At 41.6% G+C, this 26364-nt stretch overlaps 1 protein-coding gene across 3 annotated transcripts; it reads left to right on the forward strand.

The window, feature by feature from the left end:
* On the forward strand, nucleotides 1–24754 carry spire1a (spire-type actin nucleation factor 1a). Of its 3 annotated transcripts, XM_079287414.1 has the most exons (18): nucleotides 1–422; nucleotides 3947–3978; nucleotides 11456–11743; nucleotides 13894–14019; nucleotides 15967–16041; nucleotides 16152–16316; nucleotides 16524–16610; nucleotides 17212–17341; nucleotides 18163–18204; nucleotides 19050–19097; nucleotides 19371–19528; nucleotides 19739–19820; nucleotides 19941–20083; nucleotides 22348–22485; nucleotides 22600–22670; nucleotides 23435–23462; nucleotides 23576–23739; nucleotides 23829–24754. In XM_079287414.1, the coding sequence occupies exons 1-18, from the start codon at nucleotides 65–67 to the stop codon at nucleotides 24097–24099; spliced, it is 2406 nt and encodes an 801-aa protein (XP_079143540.1). In that variant the 5' UTR covers nucleotides 1–64; the 3' UTR covers nucleotides 24100–24754. The 3 variants fall into 3 exon arrangements, with proteins under 3 accessions (XP_079143540.1, XP_079143541.1, XP_079143542.1); XM_079287415.1 differs by lacking the exon at nucleotides 18163–18204; XM_079287416.1 differs by lacking the exons at nucleotides 18163–18204; nucleotides 19050–19097.
* Nucleotides 24755–26364: the final 1610 nt, after the last annotated feature.

Consider the following 26364-nt stretch of genomic DNA (forward strand, 5'->3'; position numbering starts at 1 on the left):
GAATATTAATTCATAACTCACCTTCTTTTCTCCCTTTAACTTATGTGTTCATGATGAGGTGAGGATGGCTAAGCGACCGGGGACTGACGACGGGATGTTGACTTCTTCGCCGACCATTCTCCGGGATTTCGCGTCCGATTCGAGCTCCGGAGACGTGGTGAACATGGACCGCAGCGACGGAGGAGCCGCGGAGGTCTCCCTGGAAGACATCCTGAAGCTGTACAGCCAGCCGATCAACGAGGAGCAGGCCTGGGCCGTGTGTTATCAGTGCTGTCGGACTTTAGCGCAGAAACGTCGGAGGAAAAGCTCCAAGTCTGCCGGCGGTTCAGCCGCCGTCGACTACCCGAAGAGGATCGAGGGACCCGGGGATGTGAGGATTGGGAGAGACGGGACCGTGAAGCTGCTCTTTGAGGACGACACAGGTAAACGAACGGAGCATATCATACGAAGAGGCCTTGTTGTTGTGGCCGTCTGCTTCCAGCCATGTGGCGAATGTGTTTACAGGCGCTCGATGGTGGTCATTAAAAATACATCACAGATCACCGCATAGCTGCAGGGAATCACCGCGACAAAAGGAAGCGGTTTATCAATTATTAGCAGGCGGGGTCCGTTCTCACGACATGCATCTAATATTGACATTATAAACATGGTTCATTCATACGGGTGTAGCAATACGGGTGTGTTAACAGGGCTGGTCTAGGTTATCTGTTTTAAATTACGCTCCTGCAGCGGTCAGTTATCTACAGTAAACAATGGACCATGTGATGGATTCAAACTGCAGAGCACCGTGGGCCCAGTCCAGAGCAAAGCCGTATAGCGAGCATCACACAGCTGACTCATGTTGCTGCGAACAGGCACGTTGTTTGTGTTGTGACGTTGAGGTAAAGGCACAGATTAGCGGGGGGGGGGGGGGATGCATGCACCTGGGGGAGATTTTTAAACACAATGGAAACACGTTTTAATTTAGTTTGGTTAAAAATAATAAGGTGGAAGCTTGCAGGCACATGAGTTGTGTGTAGTAGATCCTCTTAACTGCTAGTGTGCTCCACTTTGACTATTTACCTTGGAGGTGAAACTATTCATAGATGAGTTGATCAGTCAAAAACTATTTGCAACAATTATGCTAAATAATCCTTCAATCAAAACTGCCAAACTTTCACACATACCAGCTTCTCAAATGCACATATTTGCTATTTTTTCGTTATAGTAAGATGAATTTTGACTACAGACCAAACGATTAATAGTTGATGAACAAAATGAGTCCTAATGTACCTGACCTGTCTGGCCTCATGGACATAAAACAGGCACATTATATAAAATCATTCTTGACTGAATGACTTGAACCCTGGGTTCTTTTTAATGTAGTAAAGCTTAGATTCACACTTGAGGATTCAAGCTGAATGCAGTCAACTACTGGAACAACTCAAAGACCATGCTGGTTACAAATTCGAAGGTGCTTCCTGCAAGGCCTCTTCCAGTACACTAGTTCAGGTGTGTCGAAAGACGTACTGAGCGTCTCAAATACTTTTAACTGCGTTCCATTAATATGTGAGCGATAGAGCTGGGTGTGGGTGGAGGAGGTGTGGCCGTCAACTCAGCATAGCCTCAAGCACAGAGGTCATATCCTGTCTCTCTTGGGAACTTATTAGCTACCCTGTCTTCTTATTTTCCCCTCCCCTGTTTACACCCCTCTCTCGCTCGCTCACCCTTCAGCCCAGCTCTCCCTTATCTCAGCATATTGAACCAACCGGTGATGTTTGCTGTGTGTGGAAATTACACTCTCGGTATAAACCGATTCAGCCGGTTCTTCTGAAAGTCTTGATGCTGCTAAAAATAGAAGAAATGTGATGATTAATGCACAGACTTTGATCAGTCTGACTGCAGATGATTTTGGAGAGTTCCTTTGCTGCTCCTCTGGCTAGTGGCTGAGGTATTTTGGGACAGCTCGGCCCTGATTCTTATTTGGCCTGGTGATGAGAAAGACGTGAGGCCTATTAAGCTTTCAGAAGCTTTGTGTACCATTTCAGAGGTCGCTACCCCAGCAAAAAAAACCAACCATTGCTTATGCAATCCACATATGGGCCTGTGCATGAGTCAGTGTCAAGATGGTGTTATTTGGCCAGCACCCAGACCACCAACACTGAGGCCTTCACGTCCCTCTTCCTACCTTATAGCTTGTATTAAGATGTCGTCTAGAGCTGCACACCGCAGGAAGTGTGTATCTCAGTAATGCGTAGCAATCGGACTAATAAGCTACACAGAGTCCCAGTCAAGTGTTTATTTTTGGCTCAATTGATGCGAGGTATACGCTGCTCCTGCTGCAGTCTTATCGATTCACACGGAGCACGGGGAAGAATACATTCACTGCCACTCCACGTTGCCAAGAGAAGGGCCCGAATGAAGGCTGCATCCAAATGAGAGACGCGCTCAAAGAGTTCCAGTGATTCATACCAGTAAAGAGGATTTTTTGTTGTTTATGTTGCATGCGGTATTTTAACTGGAATTCATACGGTTGATGTGGTTATTTATATCATTGAAGGGGTTTGAATGTGATTTTAATATCTTGTCTGTATTTATTCATTAGATTTGAGTTGGGGCAAGAAAAATCTTGTTTAAAGATTCAATCTAGTAGAGAAGTCTTTCACCCCCCCCCCCCCCCCCCCCCCCCCCGTTTGTATCCCACTTTCTTTAAAGCCCCTTTTTTCAGCCGCACAGAGGTTGATATGTCACTGAATGGGATAGTCTGGGTGACGCGGCACACTGCTCCAAATATGCCTCGCGGTGACTTAATCGCTCTAGGAGAGACGAGGGCCCTTGCCAAAGAATCTCTCCTTGACTGGGACAAACAGAGGACCTAGTGTTTCTCAAATGAGCGTTGGTGGATGGCGGTTTATTTATTGTTCCTTGTCTGTTTGCTGTAATTCATAGTGACCTGCGCAGAACTGAGCTGAGAAACGTGTATTTTCCTTGAACGCCTCCTTAAGCACTGTATTGAAATACAATGTCATCGTATGCAGCCACAGCAGTCAAGAGTAGTGTTATTCAATTAGAAATGACTCGATCTCTGCCTCAATTGATGGAATTTAAACTGAAATGGCACTTCTATTAGCATTCAGAGAGATGACGCATCTGACCAAAGTGTCTCATTTATATGCAATGACCTAATTTTACAGTCCGGACAGGTGTCAAAGTCTGCACATCTATCTCCCTATTTGTACTTTCACCCCAGACGTTACTCTTACCGGCAGTTACCCTGTATTCCAATCACTGTTCACCAGTGATTAGCTGTAAAGTGTATATAATAAACAGACTCACTGTGTGTACTCTTGAGATCTATCTAGAGATACAGGTGTGTTGGGAAAGCCAGTTACGGAACAAGAGATAAGATTGTCAAAGCTTTTGTTTTCTCTTTTGTCCAATAAAAGAAAAACTTCAGGTTTTTCCTGTCCACTTAGGTTCCCGTGATTTGTTGTGTTGCTTAGAAAATGCTTATCGTGTACGTGAAAGGTCACGATCGAGGTTTTTAATATTGACTTTCCATTTTGAGCGAGGTTTTCATGGCAATGAGTGAGAGGGCAGCGTCTTTCTCCAGAGTATGAGGGAACAGTCGTATCGCTATAACCAGCCCCCGGTGGCAGGTTTTGACAGTTTGCCTCAGGCAGTGTGCAGTGACTGCAGAGAAAACATCATTTATTCACTCAGTAGTTTTACAGTCTGCGCTGTCGAGGAATCACATTTTGCAGCTCCCCCTACATTCAGTTTCCTCTCCACTCAAGTTGAATATTTTATGTCCTGTAACACTGTGTGAGGTGTGTTTTCTGTCTTTTTAGATGTCATCCATAATTACACAGAACATGTACACAAATAATTCAGAGGGTGTGTTGGCACAATGAATAGTATCTTAGTGGTTACGAGTGTAATAACTCTCAATGTTCTGTCATTACAGATAAATACCAACCGGCTGCAACGTCATTAGAGGTGAGTTCCACATCAGTCTCCTTAATCACTCCAAGTTCAGTTTCAGAGAAGTAGTCTTCCTTTTCAACATGTCCTGTTAGAGCAGTTACTCACCAGTTGTTACTCTCAAGATTAAAATATGCAGCTTTCAAATTCAGTGAATCAGATTTCCTTTCACTCCACAACTGTCATGAGTCATTTAAATATGACAAAACGATTTCAGAAACTATTTTTCACAGCTTTCCCACCACTGAATCTACTAGTGAGCAATTGCACCACAAGCAGGCTGGTGTGGCCGCTGTGTTGCAACATTGTTGACGGTGGCCTTGAGAAAAACATCTATGAGGAGCCAATGCACAAATACATATTAATGAACATTAACTGATTATCAACGCTGGTGAAGAGTGGTATTTTCTTGTGAGTAGGATGTTTTCTCTTTAGGAAGTGGTAGAAAGTGTGTTGTTGTGTCAGTCAAAGCGTAGATATGACACTGCGCAGCAGCGACATGAAAAGTAATTGTTACCTGTCCAAATGTACCAACATGCAAGCATTACACCCTTCCAAGTGTTAGCGATTCACTAAACCAGGGGTCTTCAACGTTTTTCAGGCCAAGGACCCCCAAACTGATAGAGAGAGATGGAGCAGGGACCCCCGTATATGTGTGTGTGTGTGTGTGTGTGTGTATATATGTATTATTTATTTATATATATATATATGTATTATATATATATATATATATATATATATATATATATATATATATATATATATATATATATATATAAATAATACACATATATATATATGTATGTGTATTATTTATATATATATATATATATATAAATAATACACATATATATATATGTATGTGTATTATTTATATATATATATATATATATATATATAAATAATACACATATATATATATGTGTATTATTTATATATATATATATATATATATATATATATATATATATATATATATAAATAATACACATATATATATATGTATGTGTATTATTTATATATATATATATATGTATTATTTATTTATATATATATGTATTATTTATATATATTATTTATTTATATATGTATATATTATTTATTAAACTGGGCCTAGTACCGTGTATAAACATACCTCTTTATTGTGCATCCAACACTAAGCTATTCAAATAATACACAGGTTCATATATTCATGTTTTTATTTTAAACATGTGCAAGGTACAGTGAGTGATAATCATGCATACAATCTATTCAAATTGACGTTTTCATTTTAAACATAAATGAGTGATGGCCTATTAGTGGCACTGCCATGCATAAACATACCTGTTATCTGTCATACAATACTGAACTATTAAAATAATGGACACATTCATGTTTAGAGGAAATTGTGTAATCAACCAAAAATTCCGCAAAGACCTCTGCACTAAACAATAGAGTCGGAGTGAGCGCTGTGCAAATAGTCCTCTTTACTTTGTCCAGTACTAGTAGTGTCTTTGCTGCACTCTCATGCAGAAGAGCACGACTTCTTCTCTTTTTGTTCATGAAATGCATTACTTTCTATACCATCATACACTCATCGCCAAAACCACGTGACGAGGACATGTCCAGTGTCTGTTTGCCGAGCAAGGTACACTGTATATTGCTGGGAGAAGTCTCTCTCAAATCTTAATTATGTGTACACAGACTAAGTGCACAGAGAGTCCTCTACCAAGTCTGATCATCTTTCATGTTTGTCTTGTAGTTCATGTGATCACAGGCATGCACAGTATGTGTGTGTTTTTGCATGGCTGAGTTTGAAGTAGAATTCCTCCACCTCTGCTGACAGTCCCTGCCCTCCTCCGTCTTCTTCGTCTTCTTCTTCTTCTTCTTCTAGATATAAATAGACATTGCAATCAGTGGTTAGTATACTTTATCATTGCTAAACATGTGAGCGTTATTGTTGTAAAGGTGGTAGCATTAATGTGATGAATGTAATTTAATGTTCCGAGCATGAACTGGAACTATAAATTCACTTTGGTGCGTTTCCTTGACCTGATTATCTTCAGATCATTCTGGAAAATTAATTTGGTGAACAAAGACTCTCACAAATGCAGTGTTACCCTTTTTATTGATACACTTTGGTCACATGTCTCTCATGTCTTGCCATTGTGTGTTTGTTTGTGTCTCTTGTGTAAGTGAGCCATCAGTAAGTGCCAGTCGCTCATACCGTTCTCTGCTTCTAGACACTTTCGGAGCGAACCATTATCTCGTGTTGAGGTGACCCACTTACACCACCGAGCCTGTGTTAAGATAATCATCAATATGTCAAGTAAAGTACCCTTCTGTCTTGAGTTAAAACAGTTTTTTCTCTTGTGGTGCTCTGTTGTCATCTGCATGGCTAGTAGTAACTATTTCTCAAAAGAAAATACTTTGTGTGAGACTTGCACCTTAAGTTGTCTCCTTCACGACAAGCTCAACCCAGTTTGTCCTCTGTTGAAGATTAGTTGTCGTATCCTGTTACAGGTTCTCCAGTCTGCTCGGTTCGCTGTAGCTCAACTTTGGGCCGAGATAATTCGTTTGCCAGTTTCGTGCACGAAGTAAAGCCTTGGATTTTGAAATGGATCCCAGTAGTTTCAGTCTTCAGTTGTGAGTAATCTGAAGATTTATTTTCTCATTCTCCAAATAATATGGACCCACCATACCCCGAGATTGAACCGTTGTTCACTCACAGACCTGTTTTTTTTTTTTTCTTGTGTTAAATACCAGATCCAAACTGCATCATCATCATCATCATCATCATCATTCTCATTCATCCTCTTTCCACATGGTTTGATTTAACTGTTTGGCTCATATTCTGCAGAGCGCTGCATATTTTTTGCATGTGAACAGTCCTGGGATCCACGCTGCAGCTGGTTGAACAGGGGCTGCAAGTGTCTGCATGTGAAGCTTCTGTGTGTGGGTCTCCCGCCCTCCTTATACCAGTCACTGCAGGCAATGAGCTCCGTCTCTACAAACACGGTTTCTTACGCTTGTCAGATCTGACGTGATGCTGCACAGTTCAAGGGGAAGAGACGTCGTTTTATTCATCATTTTTAATGATTGCTGTCGATTTTTAGTGAACATTCTTTAGACGGTTTGTTTAAATTCACATAAATAAGTACAGGTCTTTGACAGCAAACAAGTGCGTATTCTTTTGGTCGGTTGTCTGTGACTTTTGAGTGCAGTGATTGGCACCCAGTTTGATCCCTGTATGCTGGCGGCCTAATTGTTATATCCTGCTTTTATCCAAATCAATCAGTTGATTTGTTGTGACAGCTTCCCTTAAAAGCACCCGTTCAGCTCACATTGCAGCCCCCCAGGGTTATATTTCTGCCGATACAGGGATATTCACAGCAAGCACAACACTACAGGAATGCCAATTATTGAGTAGTCGGGGTGTTCTATTTATATCCAACAAAGAAGAAATCTATAAATCATTTTCTTCTGGTCCAGTCAGGCCCTGAGAAAGGAATTGAATTTCCACTTCAGTCGGTCAAGTTTACAAAGTTATCAGATCTTTTATCACAGATCTTTTACACTAGTTGACAGAAGGTCCTTTTTGGAATGTTTTTTGTGTGATGAGACAAGTTTTTGTTGCGTTTTAGAGCCAATGTGGAGAGTCTGACAACATTTTAGGTGAAACAGTTAGGTTTTGCAACTGATGAATATTGGTTGTAGATAAATAAGCTAGACCATGTAATGCTCAGGCGATTTAACCTGAATTTTACATGGATATGCCCCTTCTGTTTAAAAGATTTTAAACGAAATGTACCTGCATCTCCCGTATCAGCTTTTATTCCACCACGATAGCTTGAAATGATGACTCATAATGTCTGTAATGGTTGTTTGATCCAGAGGGACTTTTTCACAATCCTCTTCTGTAATTTCCAGCTGACTGCACATATGAGTTCAAACTGGACAGCTTTTTAAGAAGGGGATACAAAAGAGCGAGTCGTGTTCTGTCCCACAATGAATAGCGACGCTTCAGACTGGAGGAGGCCGAGCATCCCCTCTTGCAGTGGAAGATCTCTAGATTTAGCTCTGCTTATGTAACCGTCTGGTTGTGATTGCTTTGCCAGCGCTGAAGGCTGCTTAGCTGACTGTTTTGTGAACTCAAATTGTCACGGTGTTGCTTTGGGCTGCAAAGGCAAGAATATCTCAAAGAATTATGTCAGTCCTGTTGCTGACGTCTGCAAGAATATAGACTTTTGCTTTCAAATGAATAATGTTTAAATAAAGGTTTTAATGAAGCGCATATCGTTCACGGTGACTCCAGTACTCCTTCTCTCCCAGACCTGCCCTAGCTTTAACTCTCGTAAATCTGAAGTCTGATGAATGTCAGTTCATCAGCTCTATTCGATGTTAACACATTCATAGACATAAATATGACAACTGATATGAATTGACAATTCATAAATTGAAAACTACGAGTAGTTGTGTATTTCTATACACAGATCTGTGTGCTAAAAGACTCGGCAGCACATTCGCTGGACTTTTTCCTTTCTCCCACGTTTGTGTTAAAGAGCACCATTAACCTTCACACAAACGGCTCTTTCTTTGCCCATCTGCGTAGTGGCTCACTGATGCTCTCCCCATCATGGTTGTTCCTCTTGTTTATACAACCAAGGATATGCATAGGCTTATTCTTCGACCATAGTCTTGTTTTCCTTTCACTTTGCCCCATATGAATTAAAATGGCAGTTCATCAAAGCTATACTTCATTTACTTCATCTAACCAGGGGTAGTCGCATAGAGAATTAATTGCTTTTCCAAGCAAATTCCTGTTCAAGAAAGCAGCACACACAATAAATAGTTGAGTTTTAGCTTCTCCAGAGACGGCATTTCTACTCCCAAACTATCCGGTCTGAGCTTTTGGGCCCAAAAGGCCAGTGTTTCCAATGTCGAGTGTATAGCTTGACCCATTTTTAAGTGGAAAAACTGCTTAATTTTGTTGAGTGGGTACAAATAATTAGGTCATGTTTGGAGAAATAAGGTCCACTCCATGAGCGAGACTCATCCCGCTACATTTCCTGAGAAGCATTGGAAAACGTAGGCGATCTCCTGTGTTACCTGTGGTTGGTCAAGGCCACAGCAACAGCTGCTCAGGGTTTCATCCACCCTGACAGGCCTCCACCTGTCCCGGGTGGAGCCTGGTTTCAATTAGTGGTTTGCCACCAAACATTTATCCCCGTGACTGAAACCCAGCAGTGGATTTTCTTTCCTCACTGTTTATCGCATACTTGTTTCCCCTCCTTCCTCCTTCCTCCTCTGCTTTGGTTCCTCGCCTCATTCATTCCTGTCAGTGAGATTGTGAGCTGTATTTATAAAATGAATGGAATGTTTCCTCTTTCCTGGGTGCTGGCTATGGATTTTACTTCAAGATGCCGCTTCCCCGTTCCATCGGACATAACTCATAGAGGACTTGATGCCATTCTTTAATATTTAATCATGAAGCTGTTGCAACACTGTCACTGACAGGGTGGAGTTATCCAGCCTCGTCTTTCTTTTTCCTACCCATTCATATATTGACTTAACTGTGTGTTTGCCAGATTGAGTCCCAAGTTGTCATTATTTATGTTCAGGTGTGTCAGAACCAGATGGATGTACAGAGTGCTTTTGGTTAATTGTGTGAAACCGTGAGCCGTTCTGTGCAACTCACTGTTAAACCACAGGCAGTTAATTATTACAAGCCGTTTTGTGTCTGCATGGCAATTGGATTCAAATTAAATCCACCCAAGCCGTGACAGTATAACAAATGTTCCTCAACTAGAAATCTAGTGTAACGCAGCTGCTAAAATGGCACATGGATACAGGAGGATTTTCCTCACTTCATTATTGATGTTGGTTTACGATACATGCTCCAATGTAGTTCTTTTCGTGCCTGTGGCCCATGAATGACATCCTGGTGCTGCGGTCGGTCACTCCAGCAGTCCCTAGCATGTCCGCCCACTACAGCGCGTGTTGTCGTACGGATGGATTATAAGGCTACATAATGAGACACTAAGGAATAGGATATTTATTTTAGCCCTGGAACAGGATTATCAGCCGCACACAGATGGTTGACAAGTGATAACTGTAAAAGAATGGGATTGATAGTTTAGTGTTGGTAAATTCAGAATAGAGGTTATTTTTATTAATAGTTGGACGATGAACACTGAGCTCAGTTAAACCGAGCCATAGAGAAGAATAACAATCCCATTGCTGTCAGGTGATATAGAGCAATGACAGAGAGACTTAGAATTGCACATAACATGTCGTCATCATTTTAAGTGGATACCAACTTCATTTTGAATGGTATATCCCCATATTTTCACTGTTTAGAAAAAACAATATTAGGTGTTGAGAAAAATTGTGCATCTCAGAAAGATCAATGTCAAAAAACAATCTATAGGGAAACATCTACGTGTGTAAGTTCAAACTCGAGGGCGTCGCTTGAGCTCGACGTGCCGTGTTGGTAATGTAATGATTTTCCGCCTTTGTTGCTGCCGTCGATTATCCCAAACATGCTCAGTCAACACCCTCTCCCTCTGTGCGCTACACTCCCAGACACCACAGCCAGGTGCTCTGGGCCGAGCCGGCCATGCCAGACTACGCCAGCTTCACCCACATCCACGCTCTGTTGAAAAAGGGAGGTGTCCAAATAAAACAATGTTGCTCCATTCCTTTCTGGCTGTAAACACACAGTACAGTAATGACTCACAGTAGGCGGCGCATTTAGCTCATCACTTTATCACGTCAGCATTCTAAATAGCTTTGAGGTGTTGCGTGTGCGCAAACTAATAAATTGCGGCAGGAGGTTCCTGTCTACATCCAAAATTGTGTGTAAACTTTGTATCCACAGCAGTTTGACACTGACACAACTCCCTTGTTGAATGTTATAGAGAACAATGAAGGGAACTCTATATAATACACCACCAGAAAGTAGGAAATGGGACGTAAGCTACAGCATATTTTCTCACAGACAGTTCATTGTGGAGCTCTAGTGCTTAAAATATAAGTGCTGGATTCAGTAAAAGTGTCAATTTAAAGGTGTTTTTATAAAATGAACATTAAACCGTATAGTAAACGGTGTAGTCTGTCAGCTGGAAAGAACACAATGTCGGCACTCATAACGGCAAGTAAACTAAAGGTGGATAGGAAAAAAGTAATGAAATAACTCTTGCTTAATTAGAAAAGTCCCTCAGCTTCCCTTCTTTATTGTCACGCTAAAGAACCGTTAATGTATGTGTACAACTGAATGTTCAATTTCTAGTTGTTCTTTTTGTCTTTAATATTTAGCTTAAGAGTAAATGATGTGCTAATTGTGAAAGACGGTGGATGTCAATCTGTTATAACTAGACCCAATCCTGCACCGTTGTTTTGTTTTGCTGTAGAAACTCAGTTGAAAGGAACCCTTTTATAGGTCTGTAATATAGCTGCATTTTCCAGTACACCATAATAATGTACACCATTCTATTTGTCCATTGTCCCACAGGTCATTGACTCATTGGGTATCATGATTTACAAAGCTCTAGACTACGGCCTCAAAGAAAATGAGGAGCGTGAACTCAGCCCGCCGCTGGAGCGCCTGATCGACATGATGACCAACGCCGAAAAAAACCAGAGTGACCCCTGTCCTGACGAGGGCTACGAAGCCACAGAGGAGGAGGATGAGTGTGAGGAGGGAGGAGGAGGAGAGGAGGAGGAAGAAGAAGACGAGCCCGTCTCCGCCACCACCACCAGCTCAGTCAGCAGCATTCGCAGCTATCGAGACCTCATGACGGTAGGTTGCTGGGTTGCAGAACATTTCATGAAAGTAATATAAGGCGTGTTAAATATACAGACTCCTCTTTTCCTTTTATACTGTTTTCACATCGGATCTGTTAACAGCAGTGCATACACATCACTCAAATTCCCCTTCTTTAATTGTTTTTAAATCTCCTTTTCTTTTGCCTTATGTTTTGATGCTTTTAATGGTTTTATGTGAAGCACTTTGAATTACCTTGTTGTTGAAATGTGCTATACAAATAAACTTGCCTTGCCTTGATGGGGTCCGTCATGCTGCAAATTCCCCAAGTAGCTTGTGAATATGAGGCTGGTAATTATAGCTGTGTAAACATGCTGGTATTTGGGGAATAGGCTTAGAAACTTTCACAGTCCGTTCTTCCATATAATCAACCCGGTGTATAACACAACCGTTACGTCTGTTTGCTGCCAGCCTTGCCTTGCCTGACTCCTAATTCCTCCAACAATCATTGTCTTGAGTGTAAACTGCTGTATGGTGGGATGACATGGCTGGAGTAGATCACTGCACATTCCTGACTGACCGCCTTCCTTCACTTGTACTCTGCTGCTCTGTCTGAGGAAGGTTGGGTCGATGAGGGTTCAGCAAGACGTGAAGTTGACGAAGGATGACAGGACTTGCTAGAGAAGCATCCCACTAAGACAGGAATAGTTGGATGCTGAATGGGTTTTACTCATTGCCATAGTGAGCTGAGGAGGGGCTCGTCAATAGAACACCAAATCTCCAAACTCTGACATTGGCACAGACTGTTGTAATATATAGTTAAGCTACAGTTTCTTTTTCAATAGATACGGTTGGCTTGATACAGAATTTTTTTTTTTTTAAACCTAAACTGTGAAAACCACCGATGCAGCTGTATTTTATGCATGTTCGTAAAGACTCACTGCTCAGGTGTCATTTTACATGTCATTTTCCCTTCAATGGATAAGGAAGAAGACGTTGTGCTGAGTCAGACATTCCTGTGGCGAGCCATGCCCTGCGTGAAAATGTCACTAGTCTGGTTTCTCCCTTTTGTGCCACTGGAGATAATTCAACGGCTCTACCATTGCGCTGTTCGGGTGGCCTTTATCATCTTTACAATCGCTGTCAAATTCCATGAGGGTCAGATCTTTAGATGGTGCCCAGGTTGATACTAGTCGGTCAATGTAGCTCAAACTGGACGAACTGGTTCGGACTGTACATGTTTGTAGCCACGCCAAACAACAACGTTGGTCCAGATTGAAATATTTCAAGAATTGTCCGATGGATTCCTTCACTGCGACGGCCCCAGTGACGCTGGCGGTCTCCTACTCTAGCACCACTTTGAGCCACACACGTTTGTGTTTTTGTGATGGATCAGCATTACATGTTCTACAGACATTAATATCCCCCCTCAGGATGAATTTTAATAACTTGGATTTTCCATTTCAACTCTCCATCTAGTGCAATCATCAGGCCGACATTTCAGTTTGATCAGTACTTTGACCGATACCTGCAAAACTAATAACATTCCCATCAGACTCTGCTGTGCTTTGTGTTTAGTGCTAATTAGCTAATTAGTTAGCATGCTTGCATGCTAAACTAAGATGGTAAACTGTATACTTGCTAAACATGAGCATGTTAGCATGCTGACTTTAGCATTAGCACGTTAGCATTGAGCTTGATGCACCGCTGAGACTGAGCTGCAGACTCTTAGTCTTGTTATTGCATCGTCTGAGTTTGGCGGGAAATTGAGTCAATGATTTCAACAGATGGAAATTAAAAGCCTATAGTGTCTTCGTACATGGCCACCAAATTGTGTGTATTTCCATAAAAGTGTCTCAATAATTGTAATATTTGTCTGTGTACATGATTTCCTGATATGTATGTTGTTTCAAAATATTGGTCACAAAAAGACTCACTTTGCATTGACTATATAAGAGATTTATGTATGCATCAGTTATGCAGGATACTAAAATCTCTCGCTCTCTCTCGCTCTGTCTCTTGTGTTCCATATATATATAAATTATATTGGCCATTTTAAATTAATGATTTTTACACAAGTATAAGTTAAATCCATTTTATTTATATAGCCCAATATCACAAACCTAATTAACCGCAAGGGTGCCACTGTGTATATAACCTAGTTCCTTCCCTTCTCTCCTCTACAGCTATGCTCTTCCCACCTGCCCAGCACATCCGGCGCCGCGAGTCATTACCAGGCTGTGTGTCGTGCTCTGTACGCCGAGACCAGGGAACTACACACCTTTCTGGAGAAGATCAAGAATGCCAAAGAGGTAAGAAACTGTCATGTGACATCTGCGGTTGTTATTAATAAATCTGGTGCGGATAAGTCACAGTCGAGCGGAAACGCAACCGATTCCATCTGCTCACGTTTTCTTTTACATACACTTGCATATGAAGAAGTCTCCTAAAACCTATTTCAGAAATGATGAGTAACGCCTACACTCACTTCTATAAATTGCCACACCTCCAAAGACGGAAAATGTTGTCCATGAGTCATACTCAAAACAATGAACAGATAAGAGTACATGAGAAAGTACCATCCTTTTAGTCCATTGGGGGGGGGGTTACCACTCTGCTGCTGTTGTCTGTGGATTTACTGCGTATTATTCAATTGGTTGACTTGGAACATGTAAGGTCTAATGATGGGGAAAAGACAATATAGGAGTGTCAATTACAACATAACTGCTCCCAAAGTGGTATTGGTCCAGATGGGTTGAGACTATGACCTCCTTAGTATTAGAGTAATTGACTCTGAACACTGAGGGATTCCCTATAAAGCAGCTTAGAGCCGACGTGTTTTAGACTATTTACCAACTGTTCATCAAGATGTGCTGGGGGAACAGTTGCCCTAATTCTTGTACACTTAAGAGTACGACTTTGTGTTCCCTGATTGTGTCGAGATTTTGGAAAAGATGTAGCCACGTGACTTTTTACATCGCCCAGACCTCAGTGTCTACACACTCGTGCAATATCTTCTGGCTTTGTTTTCTGCATGAGTCATGCGAACAACCCTATGTAATATGTGGTTATAGAGTCAAGTTTAACCTTGTTACCAACTTAACCAATTTGGTATCACACGTGCTCACAAATTAGGAGGCTAGTCGGGGAGTCTTTCTCTCACTGTTGTTGTTTTTTTAATCTCTTCTCTGGCAGTGTGTATCAGCTTCTACTTCTACGTCTGTTCTGTCCATCTAGAAATAAACCAAAAGCGTTGTTTGTTATGAAAGGTGTCAGACCAACAAAAGTAACAAAAACCTTTTTTTAATGTGATGTGGATTAGTTTGGGATTTATTTCTCCTTTTTTCCTGATGGGACAGTTTGGAAGACTTTCGCAACTCATTCTGGCATCTTATATTTTTAAGACAAAGATTTTACGAGGCGTTCCAAAATCATTCAGCCAAATTTGTTACTGAGGTGAAGTAAAGTTTGCCTGCAGTGCATTGACGTGTATGTGCCTTTTAGATGCCTTTTAGACCGCTGCCTATCCAGAGATGAACTTGAACAGGTTGTTGTCATGGTTTGAAAATAGTTAAAAAAGATTGGACTTGGTAAGAAGGAGTGTGTTTCAGCAGTAAACACAGGTGTGGATGAATAGTCGTGTTGACTTTTCTTTCTTTGATCTGAGAGTGATATTCTATCCTATATGTATCCAACAGCTTTTAATAAACTCAACCTAATTTAGCTTTCTTTCTTTATTTATTTCTTTCTTTAGTATTTGACTGTCTTTGACTACATATTTTTTTGGTGGTGGAGCTACTAGAACAGCACCCTGTCAATCAAATGTGGGCAGCTACTGTGTCCTCACTTAGTGCACAGTCATGCCTTCAGTGAAAAACAAATCAACTGAAAGAACAGTGTGACAGCAGAGTAACTGTTTACAATATCTAGACTTGCCACAAGGAGAGTAATCCTTAACCTTACACAGTCACCCACAGCTTTCAATAACTAGCTTGTGCAGAGCAGCCATTAGCGGACTGTTGTTTTCTCTGGTACACTGTCAATATAGGATGAGACGGGTATCGACATGCTTATGTGAAACATCAATCCACTAATTAACCACATCAATCCACTAATTAACCAGACTGCTTTGACAGTATGGGCAGTTTGCCGGTGACCTCAGCTTAATTTCCGTCAATACTATGAATGCAGTGGTACACCTTTTTGAATATGATGACATCAGAAAAACGTTTTTTTCTGCTTTTCCTTTTCTTGGATAGAACCTTCGGAAAATGGAAGGCGGGACTCGGGAGGAACCTGTTCGAGACCTCGATGAGCTGCAAAATGCAGATTGGGTAAGAATACATTTTTTTTCCTGAGTCTGTCACCATGTGTTGGCAATCGCATAACTTATGGACTGCAGTAATTATCATGTCTCATCTTTCTTGTTTTTCATCCCCACCAGGCACGGTTCTGGGTGCAGGTGATGCGAGATCTACGAGATGGTGTTAAATTGAAGAAGGTTCAGGATCGTCGGTACAACCCGTTACCCATTGAATACCAGCTCACCCCGTACGAAATGCTGATGGACGATATCCGCTCCCAACGCTACAAGCTGCGTAAAGTCCTGGTAAGATCTTTTTCGCCGTTTCGAATAAATCGAGATGTATGCGTTACAATGAGATGATTTGTTTTCCTCATTTGTGTTAATAATGGTCTCATATCTTAATGTTCTTATGTGGCAATGGTATTTTCTCTCTGCAGCTTTATTCAACCTCTTCAGTGCAAGTATTCCAAAAAACATGATCGTCATTAAAATGTAACAATGTCATTCCAGCTGAAGGGAGACATCCCACCGAGGTTAAAGAAGAGTGCTCATGAGATCATTCTTGATTTCATCAGGTCGAGACCGCCTCTCAACCCTGTGAGTAGAACACAACATGGCGACAGTAATCTACACAGTTTTGTTGTTTACCATATTCAGTATACAATATTGATATATGATGTATTTCTAGTATTCAGTTTGGCAACATTTAGAGTGACTCATGTGATAATTATTGTCTATATTCAACCTGGTTATGCAATAAATATTTTATGTCAGTTGTTTGACTTGCACACTGGCATTCACAGTACATGCCACATGACAGGGTGTGTGAAATTGGATTACCCCAAAGGGTGCTACAGGGGTACATGAGATTTTTAATTTTTTTTTAAGTTAACTAAAAAAATATTAGTCATGCATAATTCCTAAAGTAATATAGATAATTTGATAAACCATATTTTATATACAATATTCCTATTATCAATGCAATTGAGAGAGAGTTGAAAACTCAACTGCTGCAACAAATGCTTTTTTCTTTTTTATTTCTAAGAAAAGTGTTTTGTGCTGTGCCTGGGGGGGGGGGGGAGATATTTCTAAGGGAATACATTATTTAAATTTTTTTTGAGAGCCACTGACTTAATGCAATTACAAATCATGCGCTCTTATGCCGAGTACTCACTTGGTGTGGTGGTTGTCGTGAAAGGTTGCAGCCCGTAAACTGAAACCCCACCCGGTTCGTCCCCGGAGCCTCCACGAGCGACTGCTGGAGGGCATCAGATCTGAAAGGAAGCTCAGGCCGGTCTCACCGGACATGATCCGCAGAAACCGCCTCGGTAAGCCGCTGACAATTGCGCATGTTGACGTTCTAATGTCTACATGCACAAATAACCATTAATAGGATTTGAATGTGCACAATTCTGTTCAAACTAAACCTTTTTGTTTCATGAAACCTCTTGATTGATGTCTGTTAACTTACTGCTTTACAAGCCAAACCCAACCACTCGGAACAAAAACCATGAACCAGGACTTGACCACATCCATCATGGTTACTCTAACAGCGCTCTTCTCACATTGATCTGTTCACTGAATCAGAAGTCGCAGTGTTTGAACAAGGATCACTTTGACTGCCGCTGTGAGCCTGGAGTTGTTTGCCTGAACTGAACTGCTAAAGGAACAGCTGTGGTTACTGACAATTGTGCTCTTGAGCTCACAAGTTCTTTGGTTTTAACTTAAAAATGTGGAACCTGTAAGTAATACTGCTCTGTGATGTTACTTTTCTAAAAGTAAGCAGCGCATGGAGGTAGATAATCCTTTTGGTATGCGGCCGTCGTAATTGGATAATATGTTTCAACCGTTTAACGCTTTAATCAGATAAAAACAGCAAATATGTTGTCGGTCTGTACCGTACAGCGCTTCTATGCGGTTTACACAAGACACCTTTTGTGAGGGGCTTTAGGAAGGTAATGTGTTGCAGTGGTTGCATGTGGGAGGCTAAACAGGGTGTTCCTAAACGTAATACGGCTCTGTAATGTTAGATTTTCAGGCAATACGTGTTATAAACTTGGATTATTTATTGAATTAACCGACCATTTTAACTCTCGTGGATTTCTTTTTCTCCTATTTCCTTAATTTCAAACATGGGCACATCTCTCAGTCATGCGACCTCTTAGCATGTCTTACAGCTTTGACTCATCAGGTAAAGTTTCACGTCACCTATTGTGTTCCTATAGTTGCACCTTGTTTCATTCCATGCTATTGTAGGGTTAGCTCCTGCTTCCCTTTTGATTTAAACACACCCTCCTTTTTTTTATTATTTCGTGCTTGTGTTGTACAAGTGTGTTTGTATGACACACTACTGTCACCTGTACTGTACCTGGGGAAAAGATCGGTCAACACAGTGCAGCTGAATCTCAGACCGGGGGAAATGGTCACGTGGTCCTTGCTGGGAGGTGGAATATAAACATAGAGCTTCAGCACAGGCGTACTTTATTTTTAGTCATGTTATGAATGACAGCGTGTCTCGGATATAGGAGTTACTCGCAGGGGACCATCTGTGGTCGAGGTGATGAGGGCTAGCCATTGAGACAGAGCCAGCAGGGTGAGATTACAGATCATCACTCTGCCCCTGCAGCCAGTCTGCCCTGTTTGTCACCCTAATCCGATCTCACTGAGGAATATGACAAATTACGTAAGGCTGGCGAAAAGTTGAACTGCAGATGACCGTCTGAATGTGTCACTACAGTGTCGCAGGAAGACTGTAATCCAGATGGATGTATGGGAATAACCTTTTGCACTGTGGCTGCACTCATTGGCTTTCTCTGCTTCCCCTGGCACTTCCCCTTCACTTACCGCTCCCTCTGTGCTTTCCAGCAATGCACAACGTATGTGTGGCGTAGCCCACAACTACACAGCATCTCCTCAATTCACACCTGACGGCTGCTTGTTGCTGTCAAGTAGTCGTCCCTGTGGTATTAGGATGGTGTCAGGAATGAAAATATGAATGTGTGTGTGGTTCCTGCTAATGGTTATATTCCATTGCAGGTGCAGGGAAAAGTATCAGCACTCCTCAGGATTTGTTCCGCGGCTCAGGTAAAGAGTCAGTGGTGTGGTCTATAGGCCGTTGCAAAGAAATACATTTTCAGTTTGCTTCATTTAAATGAAATTATTGAGGAGAAAATCTGTAATCTAAGCGTATGTTTGGGGCTTATCTTGGTCACCATGTGGCCTGTGTATTCTGACTCTGGTATCATGAAGTAACGATACAAAGACGCAGGTGGCATGATGGCTTTAAGATGGGGAGATGATTCATGAGAATTTATTGTTCACTTGTAATACAAGTTCAATCGTCTCTTTCACCCGCAGACACTCCTGATGCACCCAGGAAATTGGCTGTCAGCACCCAGTTTTTGGATAGTGGCCCCCTGCTGGGACCAAATCAAGGTGGAGCCCAGCCCCTTAGCCAGACGAAGAGGCTGCTTAAAGCGCCCGCACTGGCTGAGCTGGACGGCTCCGAATCTGACGTAAGATGTCTGACTCTTATTGCCTCTGCTCATAAGATGATCTTCACCCGCTTCATCGGGTTTCAATTAAGCATCTTGAAAAATGTTGACAGTATCCGTGTTTCCACAAGAACAAAGGCAAAACTGAAATGGACTTTCTTTTGCCATTCAAAGTCATTTTAAAGGCATCAGTGTCACGTGACTAAATGAGTGTAATCTTCCGGTTGACAGGAGGAGACCACACAGAGCAGCTCCAGTATGTCCACATCTTTGACGGAGGACATGTCACCTGAGCCTGTCGTAGGGAAGAAGGGTAAGCGCTTACCTGGAACATATTGGAATATATTACATTCGGCTTATTGATCACTACAAACATGTAAATAAAGTTGTCTTTATAATTTACTTTCTTTTTTTTTTTGTCCCACGTGTCCAGTTCCTCCAAAGTTCTTGCCTGTGTCTGCGACCCCACAGCCAGACAAGCGTCGGTCTCCACAGAGGCGGCACTCAATCGAGAAGGAGGCCCCCACCATTGTCACCCCCTTTCGACCTCCATCCAGACAGAGCTCCAAGTCTTTGGTATGTAAACCGTGGGTGCTATCTCTGTTGGATTATCCATCAAATCCTCTGGATGAATGAATGAACAAATGAATGAATACTCAAAAGTAGATGACAGAGCTTGCATGAGTGACAGATCTTACTAAACCAGCTGCAAATACACATACCGGTATATAAAGTGGTTAATCTAAGATGATCAATTATATTCTTGATTGGTATAACTGAGATTATTCTCTTATCAGCATCTCGTATCAGTCAAAATAATAATAAAATATAACTAAATGAAAAGGAGATTTTGCTAAAAGAGTAAAAAATGCTGTCATACATGTTAATTGCAGAGTTTGTAGAACAACAACTCATGGATGTTACAATTTGAAAGAATTCTAAGTCTACCAACAACACAAATGTACTCCCGTCCTGTAACCGGTCATTCGTTTTCCATGAGGTCACTGGTTCTCTGACTAACTCTGTGCCGGTCATATGATTCTAGTGAGGTTGATGGATATAATTGAAAACACAGGACAGGCTGCTGTATGAAGGGGATTTAGAAGAAATTGGTTCATTCTCACTACTTTCTAGTTAAAGTGCAGACCTCTGGCGCCAAACCAGGGATCAAATCAGAAGAAATGACAGATGAAGTCCTGGACGAGACGGCTCTTCTGGGGACGGTTGTCTCATTTGAGCTTTATGCTTTTCACGTGTGATTACATCCTGATCTCTAAAAATGAGAATAATTAAACTTCTTTGACAGATTGAGGGAATCAAAAGCCACACGATTACAGTTTTCTAGTCACCCATTTAATGATAAAAATGAAAGAGTCATTTCCACAACCTGAAGCCATGTTTTTAAATTCTTAAAATATTTATTGAAGCGCATGCTTTGCCTTTCACATAGGAGTTGGGTTTCTCTGGTAGATGTAAAACAGGAAGGTCTTTGTTGCAGTTCCCCTCCCTCTCTCTTACTCTTTTTATATCTCATTAAAATGTCTCATACCAAAGACTTACTTGCAGTCATTTCCTGTTTCATATAATGCTGCAGCTGATGGCGGATCCCAGTGCCAAGGTAACCTGGAAACCTTCTGTCTATCCATCACCATCAACACATTTCAGAATTTGTTTTCGGGTTGTGCGTTTGTCCCATTCTCGTGAACGCGATATCTCAGCAACGCCTGGAGGGAAATTCTTCAAATTTGGCACAAACCCCGTCCCGTTCTCGTGAACAGATGTAGGTCTGCACCATCAGACCTAGTCATCGGTTGTGATCCTGCAGTCATGAGTTATGAATGCTGTCATTTCATTGAACTCTTCTCCTATCCTCTAACAGATGCATCATGTGTTGCGTTGTATTAAGCATAGTTTCAGCATAGCTTGTTGGAATATAAGGTCCTACCTGTGTTATAGTCCTGTTCCCTTTTTCTGCTGGTCAGGTGGAAGCCGCCAGCGGTGCTCAGGGCACGGTATGTCACTGTTACTGCATGTCTTTAAAGGCACATAACACTGTGTGGGTATTCCAATAGACTTGTTTTAGATGAACGGCACCTTGTGTCATGACCGTTTGTGTGAATGGGAGATCTGCGGCATACTTAAAACGCCTCGGGGAAGGTTAAAGAGAAATAATCAGTTAATGCTTACAACGGAGTCTCACATTTTCTAATCCAAGCAAAACTGAAGGAGAGTGAGAGTAAATGATTAGCGAAGAACTTCCCCGAGCTTTAACTTTGACTTTGGATGCTCTGCTATAGAGTTCAGACGTTCAATAGATGGATGAATATGTTGAATAGGCTCCCAGCTACGTCACAAATCTCCTGGCGACCGCAGCATGCACCGTGATGGAGGTCCACTTGCAAAATTGGAAGTGTTGAAATGCTTATAAAACAGTCATCGTAAAGTAAACCTATGGTGCAAAAACGAAAATTCTCCACGTTGAGTTGGATGACTTCTAACTTTAGAAGACCGATTTTGAATCATTGAAGAAAGTAATTTGATAGCAAAAAGATGTGGACCACCAACATGACTGGCGTGTGACATCACCAGCATGCTCTGTATTTCCTGTTCATTGTCACAGTGTGATTTCGGTGGAAGCTTCATCTGTGGTTCACAGAGAACATAGAAGATCAGCGTTGTCACCTTCACCATCTCATCGCATGCTTGGTCTTTTGGTTCAGTGGTGTGCAACGGGTGTCTCATTGGCAGCAGATACCATCACTTCTCGCTGTTGTACCATTATCTAAATCTGCATATGTACGGTTAGTTTGCTGATTTGATTGTGTGCGTTTTTCTTCCAGGAGGAGTTCCGCTACCCAGTGGAGTGTCTGGCTCTGACGGTGGAGGAGGTGATGCACATCAGACAGGTTCTGGTCAAGGCAGAGCTGGAGAAGTTTCAGCAGTACAAAGAAATCTACACTGCCCTCAAGAAAGGAAAGGTAGACGCCACATGTAGGATTTACATTGTCGGAGTGATCATTTTCCTCAGTCATCATTTGAATACAACAGATTCCATGTACCGTCTTCAACTCTCCTCATACTTTCCTCCCTAGGTCTGCTTTTCATGTCGAACCAAGAGGTTCTCGCTCTTTACCTGGTCCTACACCTGCCAGTTCTGCAAAAGGTAAACTGAATCACCAACGACTCAACTTACCGGGGAACTCCAAGTCTGTTTACACGCATTGGGGAGTGCTACTTACCTTGCACGGCTGCTGGTTTCTTGCGACTTCGTTGTGTGAACCGCGGTATCAAAATCACACAAAAATGAATCTTGTTCGGCTTCAAGTAAAGCGTTTGTGTCCGGCACGCCAGAGCACGGACCAATCGGCTTCCTGTGAGGAGCGTCTGGCAGCTAGAGGCTTGGCTTAGGTTTGTGCAAGATGACAGAGAGGCAACTGTTTAAGACAACAATGGCGGCTCCTAAAGAGGTTAGCATAGATGCTGCAGTAGTTGTAACTGAACTGGAGAGTATTTCTTAATTTAAAGAAGCTCAAAGGATGGCGCTTAAGGCTTTTCTTGAGGAAAATATGTTTTTGCTCTTCCTTCGACTGGCTTTGGTAAGAGTTTGACAGATGGCTCTTCTAATCACCTGCCAAGTATTTCTTGGAAGTGCCTGCTCTTTTCCAAACTGTTTCCAATGACGACTTCTCAGATGGTTTTGTGTAACAAACCATCTGGCGGGTCAGGACAGAGTACGACTGTACATGTGAAACCTTTTATGGCTCCTGAGGAAAGTTTGGAAATGAATACAATTTGGGGATGTGGAGTTATAAAGAATTGATGTTACCAGACCTGTTTAGTTTGCTTCTCATCTCTGCTTCAGGCATGTTTTAAGGAAGGCTTCTGTTCATGTTCAACATAATAGCAATTTTTTGTCTTTGTCTCCAGGCCTGTGTGTTCCCAGTGCTCTAAAAAGGTAGGCGGCTGTTGATTTTAAATTAAACTTACTTTAGAATTTCCTCCCCCTCCATAAATGTCATTAAAAACAACATTTTGTTAATCTATTTTTTTTTTTTTTTTTCACCTCAGATGCGGCTGCCATCCAAGCCCTACTCGACCCTGCCCATCTTTTCTTTGGGCCCCAGTACTGTGGCTAAAGAAGAGGCAAGTGGAGCGTCTGCCCCAGCTTTGCCAGAAAGGCACCCATTCGGGTCTGGATACAGCCGAAACAGCCTACGCAGAAGTGCTTACAAGTATGTTGCGGTCGAACTCCCATGTCTTTTTATATACTGAGGAAATGTCATGCTTTGTCAGAGTAGCTATTATTTCTTTCTGTCCTCAGGTCGTCGAGGCAAAGCAGCAGCAGTACCAGCAAAGATGGGCAGTCGCAGGACGAGCCTGAGCTGCCCAAGGAGCTTACTGAGGACTGGGTCACCATGGAGATCTGTGTAGACTGCAAAAAATTCATCACGGAGATCATCACCTCCAGCAAGCGCAGCCTGTGCACGGCCACCAAACGCGCCCGTCTCAATCGCAGAACCCAATCGTTCTACATGTCGTCGTCTAACTCGGTCAACTTCAGGCCCTCTGAGCGCAGCATCAATGAGGTGTAGGAGGTGGGACTGCCCTTTGCACTTTTCTTCACGCCTCTCCTGGAGCTGAGTCGTTCAATGGAAAAAAAACAACAACCCTTCAATGAAGCAAGTCCATCCCCGCCCCAAAGTTAATGAAGGTTCTTATGCCTTACCCTGTCTCAGGAAACGTTGGCAGGCTATGATTGGTCATGACTGGTCAGGACTGTATGGTAGCTGCCAGATAACAAAGGAGAGCCATGTTTCTATCAATAAATCAGTGAAATCAATTAATTGCTGATGTTGCAATTGTGATCCAGGTAAGAGAATGTATATTTGACATTAAAGCGGGATACAGAAAGCCAAACGCTGCAGTGATAATATGTAATCTTAGGCCCCTTCCTAACCGTTGCGTTGAATAATAGTTTCCAGTTCCTGTTTACTTCTAGCACTCAGGATTAGCAACAGATTGTCTTTAGACAGAAATGCACTGCAGAGCTTCCTGTCAGGTCTGTTGGTGTAAACCGCTGCCTCTCTCCTGCCCTCCTCTTTTATTCTTCCAGCAACAATGATGCCAAATGTAACATCATTCATTTTATAGCCAGTTTAATGTATATTTACTGTTTTCTCGGGTTGTAGGGACGACACGTTGGGGGTGAGAATAGTCATATTATTTTTCTGGGGGGGGGGGCGGTTAGCTAGTTGTTTTAATGTAAATTCTGTGCCTGGTGCCAAAATGTAATTGCTTTCTTCGAATGCCTTTTGTAGTTCTGGACCTATTGTACATATGTGTTATAAACTCATTGGGGGACATTTTTAGGGTAATCCAAGGTTTTGTTTCTTGCCCTTTCCATGTTGCAAGCTGGGCAACAGAAGCACAGAAATGTAGGGTTCTGAATGTGTAAATGTTGTAAATCTTAATTGTAGCAAATTTAATATAAAGTAGAAGTATAATTTTGCCATGTTTTAAGATTTCTGCCTCTGGAGTTTCTTCATTTGAAATTCTTCTCTGAAAACTTTATTATTGTTATGTTTGTCAATGTATTAAGATTTTATTTCTATAAAGTCCTCAGTGTTAAAGTACTCTCCTAGATCACAAATCGCACTTTCATTGGACCAATTAATTTATATATATATTTTTTGTTTGTGTGTAATTAATAATTAAAATCTTTGTTTTTCACCTCTTGGCGGGCGAGAGTCCATAGTGCCATTTCCCAGAGTTCTTCATGAGTGAAAATATGTGTGAATGGCTGAAGGTTGTTTGTGAGATGGACTAAAACAAAACACTCTATTTAATTGAATGTACCGGTAGGCAAGTTTATAACTGTCATTGAATATGCTTTGTGAACGTGTTATCCCTTTCAAGAAACTTTTACTCTCACACGCAGAGACGCGCACACACACACACAGACATGCGCTCATATACTATGTTTTGTGACAGTAGTTATCAAATTGACACAAAGCCTAACCAGCCTGTTCAATAACGATGCCATGTTCAGCAAAACCGTACTTCTGACCAGTTTTATTTTGGACCTCTGTTAGGAATGTATGCATGCTGTACTGTGATCTGTTTGTTTTTATCAAAGAAATTCTAATAAAACTATCATGATTCTTACTTTGGTTTACTGATCCTTTAACAGAATTTAAAACCTTTCACAAATGTGCAGTGTTGTGTGAGACAGCAGAGGGCGATACAGCTACAAAGGAAATCTGTCTGCTGCACTTCAACCGCTGTGGTCTGAGGGACATCAGGTGGTGGATGGTTTGTATTGCGGGCATTTTATGTTTCTTCCATATTCAGAATTGATGCATCAGATTATGCTGATTGAGTGTTGACATACAAAAACCGTCTTTGTAATAGTTGTCGTTTTAGAAATGGTGAGTGAATTAAATTCAAACACTTTACATTAGCAACCTGGAGACCTTTACTTGAAAGTTGCACGACTGCAACTTGATCAAATAATTTTTTTTCTTTAATTTAATTTATTCTTCAATTAGTATTAATTAAAAAGAATCCTCAGTTAAACAAAATTTCAATTTTTTGCTTATTTTCCTTAACATGCTGTTTCATCTAGCTTTGTAGCAGTGGCGTAAGGTAGTTAAAATGAGATTGGATAAAGTTAAACACACACACACCGACCATTAATCGTATATTTATTTTACCAACGATGTGTTTGATTTTACAGTTGAATGAGTTACTTAGACGATTGTATTGTGGATGCTCTACGGGCCTCAGAGTAGCCTCGCTGCCTGCACTGTTTATATTTACACACCTGCTTTGTAGCTGAGAATTAAGCACTTATTCAA

The sequence above is a fragment of the Melanostigma gelatinosum genome (genome assembly GCF_949748355.1).
Source record: "Melanostigma gelatinosum genome assembly, chromosome: 17".
NCBI lineage: Eukaryota > Metazoa > Chordata > Actinopteri > Perciformes > Zoarcidae > Melanostigma > Melanostigma gelatinosum.

What these genes read in the sequence shown, in the direction of transcription:
- spire1a (XM_079287414.1), top strand. Translation starts at nt 65, where the DNA reads ATGGCTAAGCGACCGGGGACTGACGACGGGATGTTGACTTCTTCGCCG. An exon ending in GACAGAGCTCCAAGTCTTTG is followed by an intron (nt 20,084 to 22,347) that starts GTATGTAAACCG and finishes TTTTTCTTCCAG; the next exon opens with GAGGAGTTCCGCTACCCAGT. An exon ending in CTGCCCTCAAGAAAGGAAAG is followed by an intron (nt 22,486 to 22,599) that starts GTAGACGCCACA and finishes TTTCCTCCCTAG; the next exon opens with GTCTGCTTTTCATGTCGAAC.